This window comes from Accipiter gentilis, chromosome 19 (assembly GCF_929443795.1).
Source record: "Accipiter gentilis chromosome 19, bAccGen1.1, whole genome shotgun sequence".
In the NCBI taxonomy this organism is placed as follows: Eukaryota; Metazoa; Chordata; class Aves; order Accipitriformes; family Accipitridae; genus Astur; species Astur gentilis.
In genome coordinates, this window is record NC_064898.1 from 24,238,892 (window position 1) to 24,259,083 (window position 20,192).

General features: G+C 42.9%; 1 protein-coding gene across 2 annotated transcripts in view; it reads left to right on the forward strand.

Moving 5' to 3' along the window:
- NARS2 (asparaginyl-tRNA synthetase 2, mitochondrial) overlaps nt 1-20,192 on the forward strand; it is a 52,648-nt gene that overhangs the window by 13,519 nt on the left and 18,937 nt on the right. For both annotated transcript variants that reach the window (XM_049823092.1, XM_049823091.1), the window contains exons 6-7: nt 4,229-4,329; nt 18,189-18,321. In XM_049823092.1, the coding sequence (XP_049679049.1) occupies nt 4,229-4,329; nt 18,189-18,321 (234 nt within the window). The remainder of the gene's footprint in view (nt 1-4,228; nt 4,330-18,188; nt 18,322-20,192) is intronic.

The window sequence follows — 20,192 nt, forward strand, 5'->3', positions numbered from 1 at the left end:
AGTATGTTTATAGCACATTTACTCCGAGACACCAAGATGTTTCATACAGGTTCCCCCTCCTTCTTTCCCCATTGTAATTTGTGTAGTTTTCAACTAGGGTATGGAGAGAACTTGAAAGCCAACATGTTATTCCTCTCTAATCTTTTATCAAGTGGGTATTTGGGGGTTGGGAAGTGGGAGGAAAGTCCATCTAATTGAAATAAAAGTGCCACAATGTTGTCGCTTCATTTTGCTAGTCATGGACATGAAAAACAATTTCACTCCATGTCAGCAGTGGAGGGTTAGCATCACCTACTATTTATTATTTGTCTTCTACCAGCAGCTATGAGGCTGAACATAAACCAGGGGTGTAGGCACCTGAAAACATTGGCCTGATCTTGTTCTTGAATGTGTAAACTGGAGGAACCACCTCTAGTGGGTTAGTCGATATTTGTACATGTGAAATGTAAAGTTGCTAATTATGGGATGCCTCCTTGCTGAAGGGGTCCCTTCTGAAGGAAAAGGAAGGCATTTCCTTTTCCCCGTGTAGCAATTGGATTGACTTTTGCAGCTCGCAACACCTGTTCATCAAGCTTTGTGTCTCAAAATGAGGGAGAGGAAGTGGGCAGCTGTGGAGAGGTGAGGTGATCGGATGGTGATGGGGGAGTAAAAGTTTATCTAAATGTTGCTATGTTTGCTCTTCACCTTCTGTTGGAAGCCATGCAGGAGCTGCTCACAATGCAGACATGCATCTCGATCTCTCAGTGGCCTCTCAAATTGGCTGCAGGTTTTTGTAAGTCTAGTTGAGCTGTAGGCTTTCTCACACTCTTCCTCCAGTCACTTACTGTTGTGTCTATTTTCCCTTTGCCTCCCTGAGATTACATCTGATTTGGAGGATGAAAAATGACACAAAGTCATTATAAATAAACGAAGCCCCAGCTTCTGGAGACAGCTGTATCCTGTTTGTGGATTTGGGGGGGAAGTGTTGAGATTTCATGGCTGATTTCTTCTGTTCTTTTCCTGCTTCCAGTCTGTCTCTTTCTCGTTGTTTAGAAGTTGCATCCTACAGGATTAGGTGGGATTTTTCACTGATGGAACAAGGAATGTAACTGAACTAAGCTTGCAGTAGGATAAACTAGAGTGGTATGTGGTTCATCTCTTTAGTGTTCTGGCCATGGCTTTGGGGCTGTGGTATGTGGATGTTTGTATGTTTATTAATATCCTTATTGTTTTTGAGCAAATACTCTGGGTTTATTTGAAGAAAACAATAGGGGCCTGCTTCTGCATCCTTGGCTTTTGTTGTTTGGTTTTTTTAGAACTGCAAAACCTATGAAACAAAGGAAGCAGTCCTGGGGTTACAGCCACAAATTGTCTTATTTTCCTTGTTCTCTGTGGAGCAAGGCAAGCTTGCTCATTTCTTTAGTGTGATGCTGTGAAGAGATAAAACTGCCTTGTGATCTGAGGTCTTTGGCAGTATCTGTTTTATCTTTGTGATGAGCAGTAGAGCTTTTTGAGAACAAAAGCAACACCTTCCAACTCATTGAGAAAAATGGCAGGTTGTAGAATATCAAAGGCTGGGAAACAAGCCTGAGCCTAGCAACCTCCCTGTGACAAAGCAAGTTGGGGAGTAGGGTGACTGGAGGCAGTGGCATACTTAGCTGAGCTAGCAACACTTAGCATAACTCCTAGGAACTACACTTTGAAAAGTGAGTATTTCAAACTTATCTCAGAAGAAAGTATTAGTTTGGAAGTGAATGTAGATTATCTTCGAAGTTTTTTTTCTGTCTTTCTACTGAACCTTTGACTCCTCCAAAGCTTAGGGATGACACTGAAATATAGAAAATGCTGAAACAAAAATCTCATTCATCTTCATGTGTTTTCTTTAAAAGTCACAGAATTGTGACCTCTAGAGATCATCTAATCCATTTTACCACGCTCAGTCAGGGGCAGCTGAACTGCTGAGTTTTTAATATCTCCCCAGATGGAGACTTCATGGCATCTCTAGGCAACCTGTTCTAGTGTTTGAGCACCCTCGCAGTAAATAAAAAAAGTGTATTCTTGTTTTCAGATGAAATTTTGTGTGTCTTTTTTAAAATCTGTGAATCTGTGCCCACTGGCTCTTGTCCTCTCCGTGAGCACAGCTGAGATGAGTCTGGTTCCTTCTTCCTTCCCTTTCATCAGGTATTTATACACAAGGATAAGATTCCCCTCTGAGCCTTCTCTTTTCCATGCTGAACAGTCCCAGCTTTCTCAGCCTCTTCACATATGAAAGATGCTCCAGTCCATTAATCATCTTTGGCCCTTTGCTGGACTCACTCCAGTATGTCCATGTCTCTCTTGTACTGGGAAAGCTGAGCACTTCACCCAGTGATCTTGGTGAGTCACCAGTGCTGCGCAGAGGGGAGGGTTCCCCTCCCTTGACCTGCTGGCAGTGCTCTGCCTAACACAGCCCAGGAGGCTGGTGATTTTCTTTGCCGTGAGGGCTCCTTGTTGTCTTATGGTCAGCTTGGTGTCTGCCAGGGAAATGGTGAAGCACAGTTCTTATGCTCAAATGACTTTTAAAGTGCTCAACACGGAGATCTTCTAATTTTTCTTTTGTGCCTGCCTGTAAATTAAAAAAACAAAACCATACCATCACTTTAATGGGGCTTTTTTTTTTGAGCATTTTTATAAAGAAACACTGAACTTGCTAAATTTTCCATTACTCATAGTTTTTTATGCTTAAAATGTCTGGTGACCTGAAAAATATGCAAAAGCTGAAATGAAACATCATTTGTTTTTCAGTGCCCATATAATATGTAAGATGTGATTTTTTTCCAACTCCATATTGTTTCGGTTCTGCTTTTTTTGAAGACTGAATAACAAGTCTTTAGAGGATATTATATTCCTTTTTTTTTCTGATTACTGTTTTTCTTTTTGCAATAGAAACAAATTCATTTGCCCATGAAAAGGAAGTAACACTGGGTTTAGAAGTCTTTGCTAAAAGGCAGTGCACCTGACATGTAAAATACTCCTCCATTTTGTCATCAGACTTAACTGAATTTTGAAGGCAATGCTGTCTGAAGCGTCAAACTTCCAAATGATAGAGATTCTTCCCTTCCCCCTCACTGTTCATCTTGGTAGGAAAGAGTGAAAATCAATACGTACATTTGGAGACTGGGTTAATAGGCTGGCATCTTTTTCGTATGTTGCTGGGCAAAATGTTCTTTAACAGATGTTCCAGAGGGATTTTAATTTTGTATGTCTGCATTTCCCAGAAACATGGGATGTGGTTTTTCCACCTGTTCCCAAACTCCTAGGTAGACAGAGCCCTTAGCTGTATACATGATACTTTACTGGCGAGCCAAAAATCAGAGGCTACTATAGAAAATCTGCATTTCTACCACTCTTGTTCTCAGACTTGCTTGTAAAATGGTGAATATGTCCTTTCTGACATTTTATTTTACATTTTGTTACCTCCTTCCTTTCTACAATGTCATTCCTAATTCAGCTCATCCATGTTTAAACATGTAAGGTACAAAATTCTTTTATTTGAGTAAAATTTAGAGCTCCTGACATACCCACATACAAAGTCAAGAGGTGAGAAGTGAAGAGCCTCATATTCATTTAGCTTTGTATGAACTCTGTGCTGCCCACAATGTTTTGGGCAAACAGTCAAACTCTATGAAGCTGTGTCATCTTAATGAGTTACTTCCCACTCAGCTGATCTGATATAACTAATTGCTGGGGATCCAATTTACTATCCCTGTTAGTTTGAGAAATGTATGAAAGAACTGCATATCCTTCCTCTGTGCTGACATGTCCAAGCTTTGCTGGTAACACTGGAGGCATGTGACACAGTTCACGAACTTGTTCTGCAAGTTGTTGTGATACCTACAACGCATATTCTCAAAAGTCACTAAAAGTAGAGATGGGAGCTGTGGTGTTTCCCACTTAAAGTATGACTTTTCACTACACAGACCCATTATTTGCATCGGACCCCTAGAAAGAGAAGTCCCCAAGAATCATTTATCTTGGAGCTTTTTCTTAATGTGTTTTGCTTGAATAGGATTTAGAGCCCATTAGGAGTCTGAGGAAAGATGGGAAGCGTTGTCTTACGACTTACCACACTGTTGGATTCCATCTCAGCAGTGTTTGGGTTCAATCTCATGGAATTTCTTAAGAGGAAAAAAAGGGAAAACAAGCCAGGAGCTGTGCTTTTTATTCAAACACTAGTAGTCTGATTTCTTGCTCGTTTTTTGACTTACAGACATCAAATGAGGCAAGGGAACCTGCAGAAAAGACCCATTTCTTCAATGTGCCTGCCTTCCTGACAGTTTCTGGCCAGCTCCATTTGGAAGTGATGGCGGGGTGAGCAAGACAAGGAATTTTTGGCTTGACCTGTGAGATCTTCTTGGTTGTTAATTTTGCTCCATTGGTGTCCGTTAGATATCTGCGATGTGTGCCAGAAACGAACTGAGCAGCAGTGGGTGGGTGATGGTGTGAGGCACCAGCCTACGCAGGGGAAAACTAGACTGCTTTTCGATTCTGTTCTGTGAACTAATTTTAAATACTAGGAGTCTCCTGCTTGCCATGGATTGGGAATATTGGATGGAGACATAATCTTTATGGGAATGACTGTAGGTTTGTTGCTAGTAATTGTAATACCTTAAGTGTCTTTTTGTTGTTCACATTTGACATGTCTAGCTATCACATTCCTTTCCTCTTTTCCTCTTTATTCCCCAAGCTTCCTTTTTCTGTCTCCTTCAGTCTTCCTGTTGTGTTTCTTCCTTCTGTCAATTCTCATTTTTCCTGTTTTATGGCTTTAGCACTTGATGCTTCGTCATAAAATAGAATCATAGAATGGTTTGGGTTGGAAGGGACCTTTAAAGTTCACCTAGTCCAACCCCCCTGCCATGGGCAGGCACATCTTCAACTAGATCAGGTTGCTCAGAGCCCCGTCCAACCTGACCCTGAATGTTCCAGGGATGGGGCATCGACCACCACCCTGGGCAACCTGGGCCAGGGTTGCACCACCCTCATGGCAAAAAATTTCTTCCTTAAATCTAGTCTTTGTTCATTCTAGCCACTAAAGTGATCACAGTCAAAGAGTTAATACTGAATTTGATTACAAAAATAAAATTATCCTTAGGCTTTTAGTGTTAATGTTTCACTGAGATTGTTAGGGGTGAAAGTGTCAGTCTGTCAGAGAGACAGTTCCCTTTGATTAGGGTGTTTGGTCCTCATCTGCACTGAATTTTCCCAATAAATTAACTAAATCAGTACATTAAACAAATGGAGTCAAATCAGCGCAATCCCTTATTTGAAGGTACAGTTTTCTGAGCATTTGCAGTGTGGCTTCTCCTCAGACATGGTATTTCAGCCAAATCGCTACTTGCCAGCTGAATGGCTGATAAAGCATGTCAGAGACCAGATCTCAGGCAGGTAGCACTGTAGTTGTTTGCCACTTGCCAAGGGGGTTTGTCATACACTTGTAGTGACTTTAGAATCACTTCTAAACTGATTAGTTACTTTCCAGTGGAAATCTCTGGAAGATGAGAGGGATAAAATCCTAGCTTTAGAAAATCTGAAGTTGGAAGATCTGCCTTTTCATGTGGAGGTTCTGACAAGTATTTCTAATAGCCTTAGTATTTGCTGTCCATGCCTCATATCCAGTGTTGAGAACAAGTGTTTTTTATTTAATCACTGTTGCACAGTTTAATTGGCTGCTGGTAAATAGCTGCAGTGAAATTGTTCAAAGGGCAAGTTTTGCGTATATATCAAAAGGTATAAATTTCTTCAGAAAGCAGTTTTCTGCTTGGCTTGTTCTCTCTGAGAGACTGTCTCTTCTCAGACCACCTAGACGGCTGTGGTCTGCTGAAATACTCAAGCTAAAAGGTCTCGATGGGCAGGATGTTTCTCATGTGGTGCCCTGGCTGCTGTGACTGAAGCACAGGTCACTTGGCAGGCAAAGGCTGATGTGTCATCTCAGATATTAGCTGGAGAAAGCTAATGAGGAAGAGGCTTATTTAACTGTAGGAGCGGTGGAACTTTTGCAACCCTGAAAGTAGATGGGATGACATGCATTTGTACGTGTTAGACTTAATTGACTGTCATGTGTTGTGACCTTTTTTGAAAGACGTAATTCCACAAATCAAATAAGCCCAAAGGAAGAGTATGGATTGTAATGATTAACTTGAAGTACAATCTCACTCTCTTACATCAGTCTGTTCCCTTTAAATAGTACACAGCCTGCTCTAGGATGGAGTAGAAGGCTAAACTGGGCAGATGCAAGACATCTCTGGTAAATATTTTTTCTGTTGATAGCACTCAGGTGCACCTTGCTCTCTAAGGATGGGTAAAAAAATCAATGCTCTTCAGCATGCAGTACGTTACATTACAGCTTCATGTTCCTATTTTACAGTAGCATGTTGTTCTTACAGGCATTTTAAATAGTTCCGGTGACATCTAAATTTAGATAAGCTGTGTTTATTCATAATGGGGCATAGCTATTCTGTGAACCTGCTCCTTTTTATTTTATTTAAGCACACTGAGTTTTTGAGACCTACAGCTGAAATGGTATTGAATCCCTTCAGTCTTCAAAAATAGATCAAGCTCTTCTAGATGCAGAAGCACCACAGTGATGCATCACAGTATTAACCCTCTAGATACTGTGAAACCCTTTAGATACTGTGAAGGTTCTATCTGTGGTTATTAAACTGGGTATTACTCTATGAATGGGACTCCTACATGGTCAAAGAACGTAAGTGCATAATAGTAACCAGAGCTGTTTGGCAAATGAATGTGTTGTGATGATGCTGTCAGAGTAGTAAAAGGTGGGAGTCCTTCTCCCCTCAAAATGGAAATGTTCTGGTCTTCCCAATAAACTCAGCAGCCAAAACAAATCCATATGTTTTGGATTTGATCCTGTGAAATTTACCCTTTGTTTTAGCCAGACTAAATTTTTCATGCACAGAAAAGGAACTATTCTTCAAAAATTCCCTTTAGCTTAAATAAAATCTTGACTTGCTGCAGTCTTAAGGCTTTCAGGAACAACTGGTCCCTGAGAATTTGTGGGAGGAGACCAAGGTAGAAATGCTTGGGATACCCTTCCCCATCCAGTCTTGGCGCATATCCTGTCGTGACTTGCTGTGAGATGTGGGAGTGCAGAGACAGAGCCTGCAGAAGTCCATTAGAAACCAGGGGTGGAGCAGGACAGGTATGAGAGGCAGGGAGAAATTTGTCCATGGGATTTATGTAGTAGGGAACAAAGTCAGCTAGGCAGTCATGTCTGTTTGGAGTTAGCTTTTAGCTTTAGAGAGCTCATGAACAACTTCCAAGCTGTGGTTGGAAAAGTCAGGGCAGGGGAGGTATGGAGAAGACTTACCAGATGTGCCTGGAACCAAGTCTTCTGCTGTCCTTGCTGAGAGTTATCTGCAGCCCGCAGGGTATCGTCTTGAGTACCCGTGCCTGCATGTTGTCCGGGGCTCGGGGCTCAGGGCTCCATTTTTATGGCAGGGCTGCTTCATGCTATTCCTGATTACAGGAGAGAACAGTGAGCCATTTAGAATTTGTGAGTTTTTAACCTTTTTCTTTGAGGAAACGTGGGGAGAGAGGTATTCCTGCATTTATTGACTGTCTGTTATGCTGTGTGTGCTTCTTATTGAAGGCAAGGTCAGAGAAGTTCATCTTGTCTCTCAGTATGACACGAACAGCCTAGTTGGCACAACTTCTCATTTCATTGTACTTCATCTTCACAGTGACGGCATCTAGGTTGACTGCTCAGGCTGTCTGAATCATTGTCAGCTGCTATAAATCTATAGGCTCTTTAAGGTCTCCAGAAAAGTCTTTATTCAGTAATACAGTTCTCCCCTTTAGTCTTCTCAGTCTCAGATGAGTCAGTAACCAATGTATGTGGTAGAAGTTTGTAGGACTGTGTGTGTCCCGATAACTGGTTTTAAATGCCATTGGTTTGCTGTGAAGTCCTTGTGGTATTTCTTTGCCCTGTGGTCCTTTGGTGAGGATAAAGGCCCCTCTAGGGACCTGAACTGGGCTGGAAGGTCTGTGACAGCTGAAAATGATTCAGAGGCATACTGGAGACGGCCAAAACCAATTCTTGCCAAGAAGTACAGCTCACTGGCTGTATTTACTCATATTTTTTTGTCCTTTCACCCGTCTGTGCTTCCCACAAGCTCTACCTGCTTCTCTCCTTTCAGCCCCTCTTGCTAATAGTTTACATCATTGTTTTGCATTGCTTTTCCTTGCACCATGTCTTATCTCAGGCAGTGCCATTTCTGCCTTTTGCATTGTGACCTTAACTAAAACTGCTCTTCCTAAAAGCTCTGGGGGCTATCCCCTCCCTAAATTGCAGAATAAGTTCTCTCCTCATTCCCTGCTCTCTCCCTAGCTCTGTTTCTTTTCTCTTTGCAGGCCCTCAGTAGGTTTTTGCTCTCTTGTTCGTCTCACGTTCTCTTGAAGTTCTCTTCAAAAGGGTAAAAGGCTCAGGGGCAACCTAATAGCAGCCTGCTCAGACCTGAGAGGAGGTTATCAAAATGACAAGCCCACTCTTTGCCATGGTGAACGACAGGAGGATAGTGGGGATAAGTTGAAACAAGAGAAGTTCTGAGAGGGTATAGCAAGGAAAATAATATATCACCGAGAGATCAGTCAAGCATTGGAAAAGATTGCTGAGAGAGACTGTGCACTCTTCATCCTTAGAGGTTTTCAAGACCTAGCTAGATAAAGCCTTGAGCAACCTGGTCTGGCCTTCTCGCTGACCCTGCTTTGAGCAGAAGACTGGACCAGCAACCTTCCAGCCTGAATTATTCTGTCCTTCTAAGTTTATTCTTGGCTTCATTCTCATTTTCCTCTCCACCAATCTTGTCCACAAGACCATCTTGGTGAATTCTTTCTCTAGTTCATTTTCAGTTCAACATCCTCTCCTCAGGAGCTGTATTTTTCTGCCTAACTTAAAACCTCAGCCTTTCATACTGACATCTGCCTGTTAATGTCTAACTGTCAAACTTGGTTTAGTTGAAACTTAATTAATCCCACGTTCCTCAAGCACATCCACTTGATTTCTAAACCACCATGGATTTTGCTACTTTCTGCCTATTCCAGATACTCTCCTCAACCTTGCAACTGTTTTTTCTGGTTGCAGAGAGGCTCTAAAAAAATCTCAGTCATCCAGACCATTTTAGTTGTGTCTGCCTGAGTTTGTAGAGAGCTGAATGCAGTGAATATCCTGTTGGTTTCAGAAGATGCTGAAATCACACTGATTTCACTTTTAAAATGCTCGTACTTCACTGCTTTTTGAAGCATATAAGAGATGGAGAGAGAGCTGTCATTTCGGGTTGGTGTTCAGGAAAGCACTGCGGAGCTGAAGAGAGATGTGTTTGATGCCGCCTTCCTCAAAAGAGGCTTCATTTTCAGCAGTCTGGCAAACACAGCCTTAAAATTTGATTCCAAAATGACTTGCTAATGATGGAACAGATTGCATTGTCTTGAAGCAAATATTTGCTCTACATTGTACAATTTTAAATACTTTTGAATGCAGCTGCAGGAGTGGTGTCCAGTTGTATAACATTCCTGTTGCTAAGAAGTAACAAAAATAAGTGTAATTATTTATCTTGGATGCCTGAAAAAAATCTCTGACATTTCTTGCACAACATTTGAGTCTGACTCACAACACAGACTCTTATAATTAGCACACTAACTTCCATTAATTAGGCTGACACTTAATTGGAGCTATAAAAAGCAACTGTGACATGTCTGGTTTTAATCAATTACCACATGCTTCAGTCTGGTTCATGACAGCTGCAGTGATTGTTAATGACTTAATATTACTAGGGGGGCCAAATTCATGAACTTCATAGGTACAACAGTGAGCACAGGGTCGCTTGGCTGGCTAGAGCTTTCTGGTCCTCATGGATATGCTGTTGGTCTTCGCTTTTTTCGAGGGGAAGCAGGTAATTCCCTTGCAAGAAGCATGGTGAGTGCACTGAGAGTAGCTGCAGTTCAGCCATGTCCCTGGGTTCCATGTATGAAGGGCTGAGTGCAATCCCAGAACTGTCTTGGACTATGCTCTCTTTATCTCCTGACTGTAAAAATCAAGTGCAGATAGCAGCAGAAGAACATGTTTTATGGTCACCTGAGGAAAAGTGTCATCAGATGAAATTCTTAGTCCTCCTTTTACAAGTAAGCTGAGATAAACCACTATGTTTCTGTCTTGAATCCAGTGCACGGTGCCTTTTCCTTCTCTGAATGTCTTGCCATCCTTATTCAAAGCAGTAGTAGGTGCCATAGGATCTGTGTCAGACATCCCAGTGTCCAGATTTGTGTAGGACCTTGCAGCTGAGCTTCATGTGTGTGCCCAGACAAAACTGTGATAGCCGCAGGGGTTTAAGAAACCACGGCTTTGTGAGTTACAACAGGGCTGTTATAACCCTCTGCCCGCGTGTTCCTTGTACCATAGTAGCCACATTCATGGTGGCTTCTGTGAACTTGTTTTATTTTATGACTGAGGCAAGCAAGAAGCCTGTAGGCAGTCTGTTACTGCAGCTCAGCTGACCGTCAGTGGCTTACAACGCCGTGGCAAACTTGATAGTTTACGAGAGTCTGAACGTGCCTTGTGTTCAGGCTGCAGCTCCTGCTTCTCAGGGAGTCTCTCTGCCCCAAGAAGTGGCTCCAGTATGGGATGTTAAGGCAGGCAGCTTCATCCCTATTTGCTCCCATGGCTTTCCTTAAAATAGATGCACAAATCCAATAGTGTGCGCTCTGAATTTCTTCAAGGGTTTGCTGTCATTGCACTGAAGTAGAATATGGGTATAGAGACATGTCATAGTCAGCTAGAATGTGTTGCATTTAATACAGCTTTTAGTAATCTTTTTTAGTACAGTTATTTACTTTGTTTAGTTACTGTAGAATTTGAGGCCTTGGAGATTTTAAATAGCTACACCCCAAACTTTGAAATGTCACCTGAACCATGACTCCCTTTGTGCAGTAGTGCACTCACTGATGCAGTTTCTTGCTGTGATTCATATTTATGGAGTTTGTAGAACCAGTGTCCATCTGAAAAAAAAAAAATGATAAAAATATCCTCTTCGTAGCTATTATAATGCAGTTTCTGGAGAACATGTGTTTTTTCCACTCTGAAAGGAAAAGTATTTAACCCAATTTCTCCTCCCCCCCCCCCCCCCCCCCCATGTTGGTAATGTATCTTTACGGCTTAGAGTAGGAGTCACTGGGATGATTAAGTTTTGAAAAACACCTTTGCTCCCTGTTTTATTTAAATCTTTGAAATATTTTATATCAATCCTTTGTAGAAGATCTCTGTTAGCTGGGGCATGGGAAATGATTATTTGAATAAATGCTTAACCGCTCTGGAGGCTTTCATCAACCCAGCTTGAGTTATCATTGCTAATCGGTCATTTTATTGACTTTAAATAGAAATAATAATATCAAAACTAAGACAAAATAAGTCTCCACTGAGAACGAAGTACAACAGTGTGGCATAAAAGGGTGGAGGACCTAAGCTGATGAGATCTTTGAGCCTGGAGCAGAAGACACTGTATGGCTCTGAGTAACGCTGTTTCTTTTGTCTTGATTTTCCCGTATTCTCCTGCCATCTGTAAACTAACAATACACTGTCTAGGTGTGCTGTATGGTTTAATAAACAAAATGTGGGGTGCTTTGCCAGATAATTAGGGTATATAGGCCATGTTGTTGTTAATTACTCAAGTGTGCCTGGATCATTTTCAAGCAGAGGTGGATGACCTGGGGAGGATGCTTGTCCCGTCACCGTCTTTTTTTGCCGCTGAAGCTGGAGCAGAGGATGTGGCAGGGGGAGAGCTGGTCCTGGAGCGTGGCCGGAGGGTGCTGCTGCGCACGCGACCTTGCGGGCATGGTAGGACTCTGCCCTTTGGAGGCTGCAGCGAGGGAAACGGCTGTGTTGCTTCAGTCTGACTGGCTGCGGGGGAAGTTTGGCACTTCCCAGTCCCTGTCTGGGAACGTAGACAGCATTATTTATATTTTTTTTTTAATTTATGTATTTATTTTTGGCTGCTTACAAAAGGAAGTACAGTCCCATCTTGTCACAGCATGAATTGAAACCTTAGCACTCAGCACACCAGCTCTGCTGCCCAGGCCTAAGCTTCACGTACTGCTATAAAAGCCCTTGTCAAGATGCAGCTTTTTTCATCTGCCCTCAGAGGGCAGACAGAAGTGGCATGTTTTACGAGGAATCTTTTAAAACTCCTTTTCTGCTGCTTTTCTGGATAAAATTCAGTCCCCGCTGCCACCTTTACAACAGAAACGTGCATTTTCATTGTGCAAAATCCAAACCCCCAAACAATAGTAATGAGAGCATTATTTTTATATTGAGGTTTAAAAACAGGTATTTCTGTCCAACTCTGAAGTTTTATTTAAACAGTCTACCCAGCTCAAGGATGTAAAGTATTCTCCCTCTTCTCAAAACTGCTGGGTACCCGTACATCACTAGCATCATTAGGAGCCCTGGGTTTTCAGCCCCTCCAAAAATTAGACCAGGGAGGCATTAGATCAGTATGTTTCAATGGTTTTCTGTGTGCATGTGGTTTCTCGCACCGGGCCAGAACATCTTTCAACGTACAAGTTTCGGCATCTCTGAAAATCCCAGTCGTGCCTAGGTCAAGCACTGCAGCTGACTGGTGTCTTCTGGCAGCCAAGCAAAGTCATCTGCTTATTTTGATGGAGCCGGCAGGTCGTCCATGTTCAAAATGAATATGGTTGTGCTGGAACAGAGTGGAATTAAATCAGATGTCTCACTTTATTAATTTCTTCCCTTCCTAAGGGAAAGGACAATGTGGCTGACAAAGCTAAGCTCCTGGGCTTTAGGGTCACCTTTCTTTCCTTCCCTCCTCTGCTGACATCATGTGTTGTTTTGTCCTTGGGTTAGAAGCTATTGTTTCTAGATTTTCTTGCAATCTACATTTTGGTGTGTGCGTGTGGTAGGGAGGTTTGGTGGATGATGGTGCGGGGGAACATACTGTGTTGAAGGGTCACATGCTGTGCTCATTTAGCATGGCCAAAGATAAGATTTGGCACAAGTCGCCTTTCAGCTTGACTCTTCACTGCAGACCTTGTCAGAGTAATCACTGTATTTGTGTTTATGCAGATACCGGTAGTATTTTGGAGTGAGAACGAGGGCACTGTACAAATGAATAGCTGTGTGTATACTGGTGAGGTTTAGCGCTTAGCCCTGAGTCACAACAACCAGCTTCTGCCTCCAGCTGTGTCACTACTGTGTGGTGTGACCTTGGCATAGGCTGTAAGCTGACTGTGCAGGGATTGCATCTTCTTGATTAATAGCCTTGCTCAGAGTTATATCCCCTTGGTTCGACAGCACAAATAAGTCTTTATTACCCTGGTAACAGCATGGAGTCCTGGCTCAGAAAAGGAGCACAATCCATTCCTGGCTTGGGAACCATCAGCACAATTAATTATATTTGGATTGCAGTGTAAAAATTGCCAGTAAGGCGGAGATGCTCAGGCCTACAAACATTGCGTGAGTTTAATTAAAAGGATGATTTTAAGCAGCTTTGGGCACAGATACTTTATACTTCTCTATTGGTTTCTATCACTGCCTCAGTAATGAATTGTCAACGAGTTCAAATAAAATGAGCTTTCATTCTGCATGGCGTAAAGCTCTCAAAGGCGGAGAGGTACCTGTTTGTGAAGAGGGTTGTAGTAGTGTGTAAAATAAGGGTGAAAAGGGGGAAGTTTTTTCCTTCCTGGATGTTCATAGGGTAGAGATCACAAATGCAGCCTGTGCAAGAATGAGCCTCCACCAAGCAATCGTCTGTGCTGAGGACGGCTGTGCTCCAGCAACGCATCCAAGCGCTGCTGTCTGCGTCTAAAGGGACTCTTGTGAGCCTGTACCTAGAAGGTTGGCTAAGCCCTTTGCTGGGCTGGGGCAACAAGCTCAGCGTTTTGCAGGATAGGGCCCTCGCTTTTGCAGCGTTTCAGTGTGTTGGAGTGAGTGCTGTGTGTATTCTCTTGGCCTCCACATTCAGCTCTCAGATTTTCCCAGAGAACTGGGCAGAGCAAAATACAGTCCCAGAAAGGGAGCAATTAATTAAACAGCTCTGTGCCGCCTTCTGGTGTTGACCTCGACAGCGCCTGTGAACTGCATAAATGCACTCAGGCTTGCTGTCCAGCGCTCTGATCTGGGTGAAGCTGACTGCAAAGGGACTCATTTCAAAGCCTCTCTTGTGTTCTTTGGTAGCACGTACAAGGACAGTGTTACAGACGTTACTGCTCTGCCTGTAATGGCTAAAGAAAAGGACTCGACAGATTACTGGGCTTGCTTTTTTTTTAATTTTTATTTTTCCCCTCCTGTGTATGTGCTTTTGTTGAAGACGAGGAATTAGCACTACTTATTTTTTTGAAAGACTCTTGAGTGCCCCTAACCCCAACTGACCTAGGCACTTTTGGAGACTTAGCCAGAATTTTCCAAGTTATTTTTAAATGCTAGAAGTCTTGCAGAGGTCTGGGAATGTTAAATGATTGATTATTTGCATCATAGAGCATAGGAGTCACAGCCCTGGACTGAGGCTCCATTGTGTTAGGTAGTGAATGCACATAGAACAAAATGACTGGTTCTGCTCTCGGTACCATGAAATTGGAGCGGAGTCAGCTCCCATCCCTCTTTTCTAATATATTTATACATGCTCAGTGTGATAGAACAGCATATCAAATCACAGATATGTTTTTTAATAGCAGTTGAAGTACAAATAAAGGTCAGATTTGTGTAGCGTGCATTTGTTTAATGTCTTGAATGGCAGAGCACAGTAAACAGTATATGAATGCCTGGATGAAAAATAATTGTTCATGCTTGGAGTTGATAACAGTGACTATATGTATTTTTAGCTGTTTCTCTGTTATGTCCAGGCCTCTGGTCAGTGCTGCATTGCCATTACCAGATGACTTGCATTTACTGTGCTCCTTTGATCGCTTTGCCAGCATGACATCTGGCTAGTTTCCCTTTGCCAGGGTCCCAGGATCATGGTGAAGTTCTCACAGTTATTTGTATCTATCTTTTCACTTTACAATTAGCCTGAGAAAAGAATGATTCCTCCCCTCTCTGCAGATATGGGTTTATTTGGGGGTTTGGGTTTGTTTGCCTTCTTCCAAGGGGCAGACGGGCAAATTCAGCCCTACACCAGTGATGTCAGGTTCTCTACAGGTTGTCACAAAGCCCTGCAGTTTTTGAGCATCTTGGGATAATCCATGAAGTTGCAGTGCTAATGATTCATTTTGTAAATGTAGGAGGTGCTCAGTTTACAAGTTAAAGAAGATTGGTTATGACAGGATGCCTAGAGTTGAGAAAAGACTGAAATCTGTTCCTGTGGGAGTTGTTCTGCACTTCTCTCCAAAAGCTCTGTCTCAGGTACAGGGAGAGGCTTTATTCTTCCAGCACAAAATCAATCTGTGACTGTGAAGCATTTGACCATGATTAACATCGTGGTGCAATAAGGGTTTCTAAATTTTTTTTTATTACTTTTAGGTATCTTGCAGCCAGCAAGCCCCTTGGAAGATAAGTAACTAGTCATCATGCTTGGGCTGCTATTCAGTAGGAAATAAGTACAGTTAGCTCAAAGTGCTCATAGTAGCCTGCATTGCTGGAGACTGTCATCTGCCATGGTAACCTGCAGTAACTGAAGTGTCAGTGCCCATGCCTGGGCAGCTGTTGAGAAATGTGTCTCTCACTGAAGCCAAACTGTTGCTCTGTGGGACAGGATCTCTTTGCTAGCCAGCTGGTATCACACTTTAGTTCTAAGTGTTACTTTGAGGACTTCATGTCAGCAAGAAATTGGAGACCTGCACATCAAATCGAGCAGACCTGAGTGGGTACTTTAGCAATTGCAAGCTTTTGAAAAGACTTTTATCTTGTGTCTAGTCCTGGCCCAGTCACAATCTGAACTTGTGACTAAACTCATTTATTTAGGGAAAATTATTTCTTTAACTGAAGAGCCCCAAATTGAAATATTTCAGCAAAAGCCTGAAACATGGGCACAGGTAGCACAAGAACCTGTGTCTCCTGTTTCCCACTACAGGCCAACTTCTGTAGCCTGGCAAGTTTTTGACCAGTTCTGCCTTAAACTTTCAACAATTTTGGCCAAGTGACTCATTGTTTGATATTTGTTGTTTGTATTGCTATAGCAGTTGAGGCTTTTAAGCTTTGGATTCGAGACCTTGTTGTGCCAGGTGCTGTAGGAACATGGGGAAAAAAACCAAGAAAAACAAAAAGGCCTTGTGAGGAAGAACATGCATTTCTGTATAACCCAAGACAACAGATGGCTACAGATGGGGGAGCACAAGGAACTGATGAGATAATACTGGCCTGTGCAGTGAGTAAGTGTCTTGGTACATCACTTCTACACAATCTAAACATTGCTGAGGTTTTATAGACACTATAGCGAAGGACAGTTTGAAGGAGGATGACTGAGTTATGGCAGAAGTTTACAGTAACATCACAGCAAGTGAGAAAGGCAGCAGAGGGAAAAGAGGCATGCTGAAAATTATGCTCGAGGAAAGATGTTTGCTGCAAAATCTGGTTGGCATCGTAGATGCTGTGGTCATGTATGAGAGAGTACAGGTACGGAAGCAAAGTAGAGACAGAAAGTGTATTTATTAGAGCAGGGAGTGCCGAGCCAGTGGGGAAAAGAAACCAACAGGCAGGCTACGTATTCAGAGTCTTGACGTGGAACTTTCTTCTGGGGATTTTACTGTTAGCAGCTCAAGGAAAAAAAAAGTGCTGTTTCTTTGGATCGTAACTTTTAACCATCATGTGACATGAGGGAACAGATGAGTGAAGCAGAATGTGTGTGTTCTTTATTTGCAGCGCAGATGCCTCTGTACGGGGCAAAGGAAAAATGCTGCTTTTTGTAGCGTTGTTTATTTGAACTTCAGTTTAACAAAATTAGCCTGTGCAAAAACTTAAGCGAATGTCCTCTTTAAGTTGAAAGCTTGCAGAGCAAGATGCAAGTCACATGCCAACCCCAGCAATTAGCACACATCCTTTCATGAGTGTTAAACTGTGCTTAATCTCTACTGGTCAGGTTCTTTTTCTCCTACACACTGTCTACAGCTAAAAATGTCAAGTTAAAGATGAACCAAAGATAGCAGCTGCCTAGTCCATGTTTTTTTCTGAAGCAACTCGGTCTCTCCCCAATCGTAGTTTGCTTCCCATGCAGCATGAGAGGAAACACAGCTGTCACAGCATCTGTTTGGGAAGTTCTTGCTGGCTTGAGGATGTCTAGGAGCCCAAGTGCTCATGGCCCACAGTGTAAAAGGTATTGCTTGGAGTGCAGCTTCCCCACGGTAAAAATAAAACCTTTAAAGGTGTGTTGCTGTATGATAGGAATGTTTCTTACAAAGGAAGTGGAGAATCAAGAAGGCTTTTGTATCCTGTGTAACACAGCATGACGTGACTGCAGAACAAGAGAGGATGTATTTAAATAGGCTCCCAAGAAGGTTGCTGGAGAAATAGCTTCATAATAGGAAATGCATTGGTTGCTTCGGCATAAAATGATATCCCAGATGTGTTCTCTGCAGTAGAGACCCTTTTTAGCTGAACCATTTTTGGCTGAGTGGAAGGAGCCCAGTTCTTTATCTCGAAGGCTCTTTCAGCAATAAACTTTGGTCTTGCCACTAGAGGGGGACTGCAAGCCATACACCGTCCGTCGGTCCTGCTGGGCTTCGCCAGCCACCTCTCAGTGCTAACACCAGCCCAGCAACTCCAGCAGCAGGACCCTCTCTGCTCTATTGAGCTCTGGGGTGTCACAGCACCCATAAAGGTCAGACCTTGCAGCCAAATAAACGTGAAGGGACGTGGACAAGGGGAGCCTGACTGGTGCAATGTCCGTGTGCTTCTCCAGTGATCTGGTTCTGCAGAATGTCATTTTTTATTCCCACACAGCTACAAAAAGTGTCCTGAGCATGAATGGTGTTCAGCAAAATCTGGTTAGGGTTTGTACAACCTCCCTGAGTCGTGAAGAGGTGTGAGTAACCCAACTCCGTGCCTGGTTGAAGGAATGTAACAGCAGCATACCCAGCAGCACCATTAAACTGGTCAAAGATGAAATAGAAACATGAGTACTTCTAGATCCTGGGAGAAAAGTGGGGGCTTTAAGTATAGCAAACTTGTTTGTGTGCTGGGCCTGACCTACCTGTTTCTTGTCGCCTTGCAGGGCTTTTACCCATGTGTTCACCTTTGGCCCGACGTTCCGAGCAGAAAACTCGCAGAGTCGCCGGCACCTGGCGGAGTTCTATATGGTGGAGGCTGAGCTGTCTTTCACTGAAAGCCTCGAAGACATCATGCAGGTGGGCACTCCAAACGTCTGTGCTGCAGAACCGGTGCCAGAACTTCTTACTCTTCCCTGAGCTGTGCTCCTTGCCCTCAACTGAGGTCGCAGCTCCTCTCACCCTGTGTGAACTGGGTAGAGGTTGCACAGGGACTTCCCAAGGATCAGGGTTTGCTGAGCAGAAGTGAGGCCACAGAGGGGATTTGGAAGGGAACGTATCGGCACGAACGCAGCCCTCATCTGTATGGGAGGCTGCACAGTTACTGTATTGCCAGGAAATGTGTAAATGTGCTTGACTGGTGCTAATGAAAGTGGCACTCTACCCTTCAAAACCTTCAGCATCTCTCCAGTGAATCTGAGCGGTATTTATGCAGTGTGTCCCTTGGCGTGCTCTGTAAAGAGCGCCTTGAAACCTGCGTTGAAATCTCAAGTAGAAACAGTTCCTGGCATACACTATCCACTGTGGCTTTAGCAGAAGACTGAAAGAAATCCTTAGTCAGCTAGCTTCTGATTTTTCAGGATTGACCTCTCAGTTGCAGTTTAACCACATGATGGATGCTAATGCATCTTACTAGTCTCAGCATAAGCCAGTTATGCCTAGTAGGACTTGGAAGTAAACATCCACACACACTGTCATATATCAGATAAGCTCCTTGGAAAGCTATTGGAGAAATAGCCTTAAAAAGAAAAAGACCAGAGTCACTGGCTACAGATTTATAAAATAATATCCAGGTGGTGGTTTCTTCAGCCTGGATCATCTACAGTCTGCTGAGTCAGTATGGCCTGACAGCAGAGCTGACATACTCTGTCTCTTGTGTGTGCTGCTTCTGCATCTTGGATGTCTGGATGGCACTGGGCTGTGTGGACTGACCCATTGGAAATCCCTGTGCTCTGTCATTAATAGCATCCCACTCTTTCTTTTCTCTCTCCATTTCTCCAGAACAACTTTGTGTATTCTTAGAGCATAGCATATGTATATGTTTGCACCTTACTTCCTGAGCCTGCTGTTTCTCTAGGTAATCAGGACCTGATTGAAACTTTAACTGCTTTTATCTAGTATAATAAGCAGGGTCTTCTGTTAAGTGGTGTTTGACCCCTTGAACACAGCAGGAACGTATCTATACTCTTGTGCTGAGAACACTAATTTCTTGGCTTTTGAAGTATAGACAGCCAGTTCAGACGATTCAGAGAATTAGATCTGAGAATGGTTCTAGAATGTGTAGGGCTTTTATTTGTAGGGAACCGAGGAACCCTTCTTGGCTTGGCTTTTGTTGTTGCTAAACATCTTGTGAAGTCTCAGCTTGTGCTCTCCTCTTTCGCTTCTTCCCTCTATCCCAAAGTCTATGTTATAGGGACAGTTGCTTGTCAGAAACTCTCCTAGCAGCCATCCTTTTGCATTTCTCATAGCAAGTCTACATTGCAACATGCTTACTTTTGTGATGTTCTCATTTGCAGAAGTGGAGTTCCTGTTTTGTTTATTTTTAAACCATTGGGCAATCTCTCTTTAAAAAAAAAAAAAACAACAAAAAACAACCAAAACTGACAGCTGCTCTAAAGCCTAAGTTAAGTTTCTTTTTCCCTACGTAACTGACCGAAATTCAGTGTTCTCTCATATATCTGCCCGTTGGGCAGTTTGTTTGTCGTCATCTGCAAGTTCTTTGTTCAGTGCAAAACGCCCAGTTGAAAGCCTTGGGGGCTCTTGGCCAGGGTTAGCATCTGAACTTTGTCCTCACATAAAGAGCTGGATTGTTTAAAATTTATTTTTAAAATTGGTATTCAACATTTGGACTGAATACCTCTTCAGCAAGTTAGTGTGCTGGGAATGCTCAGCTTCTTCAGGGACATCTTGAAGTATTTGCTTATACACCATTAAAGAAGAGCCTTGCTACA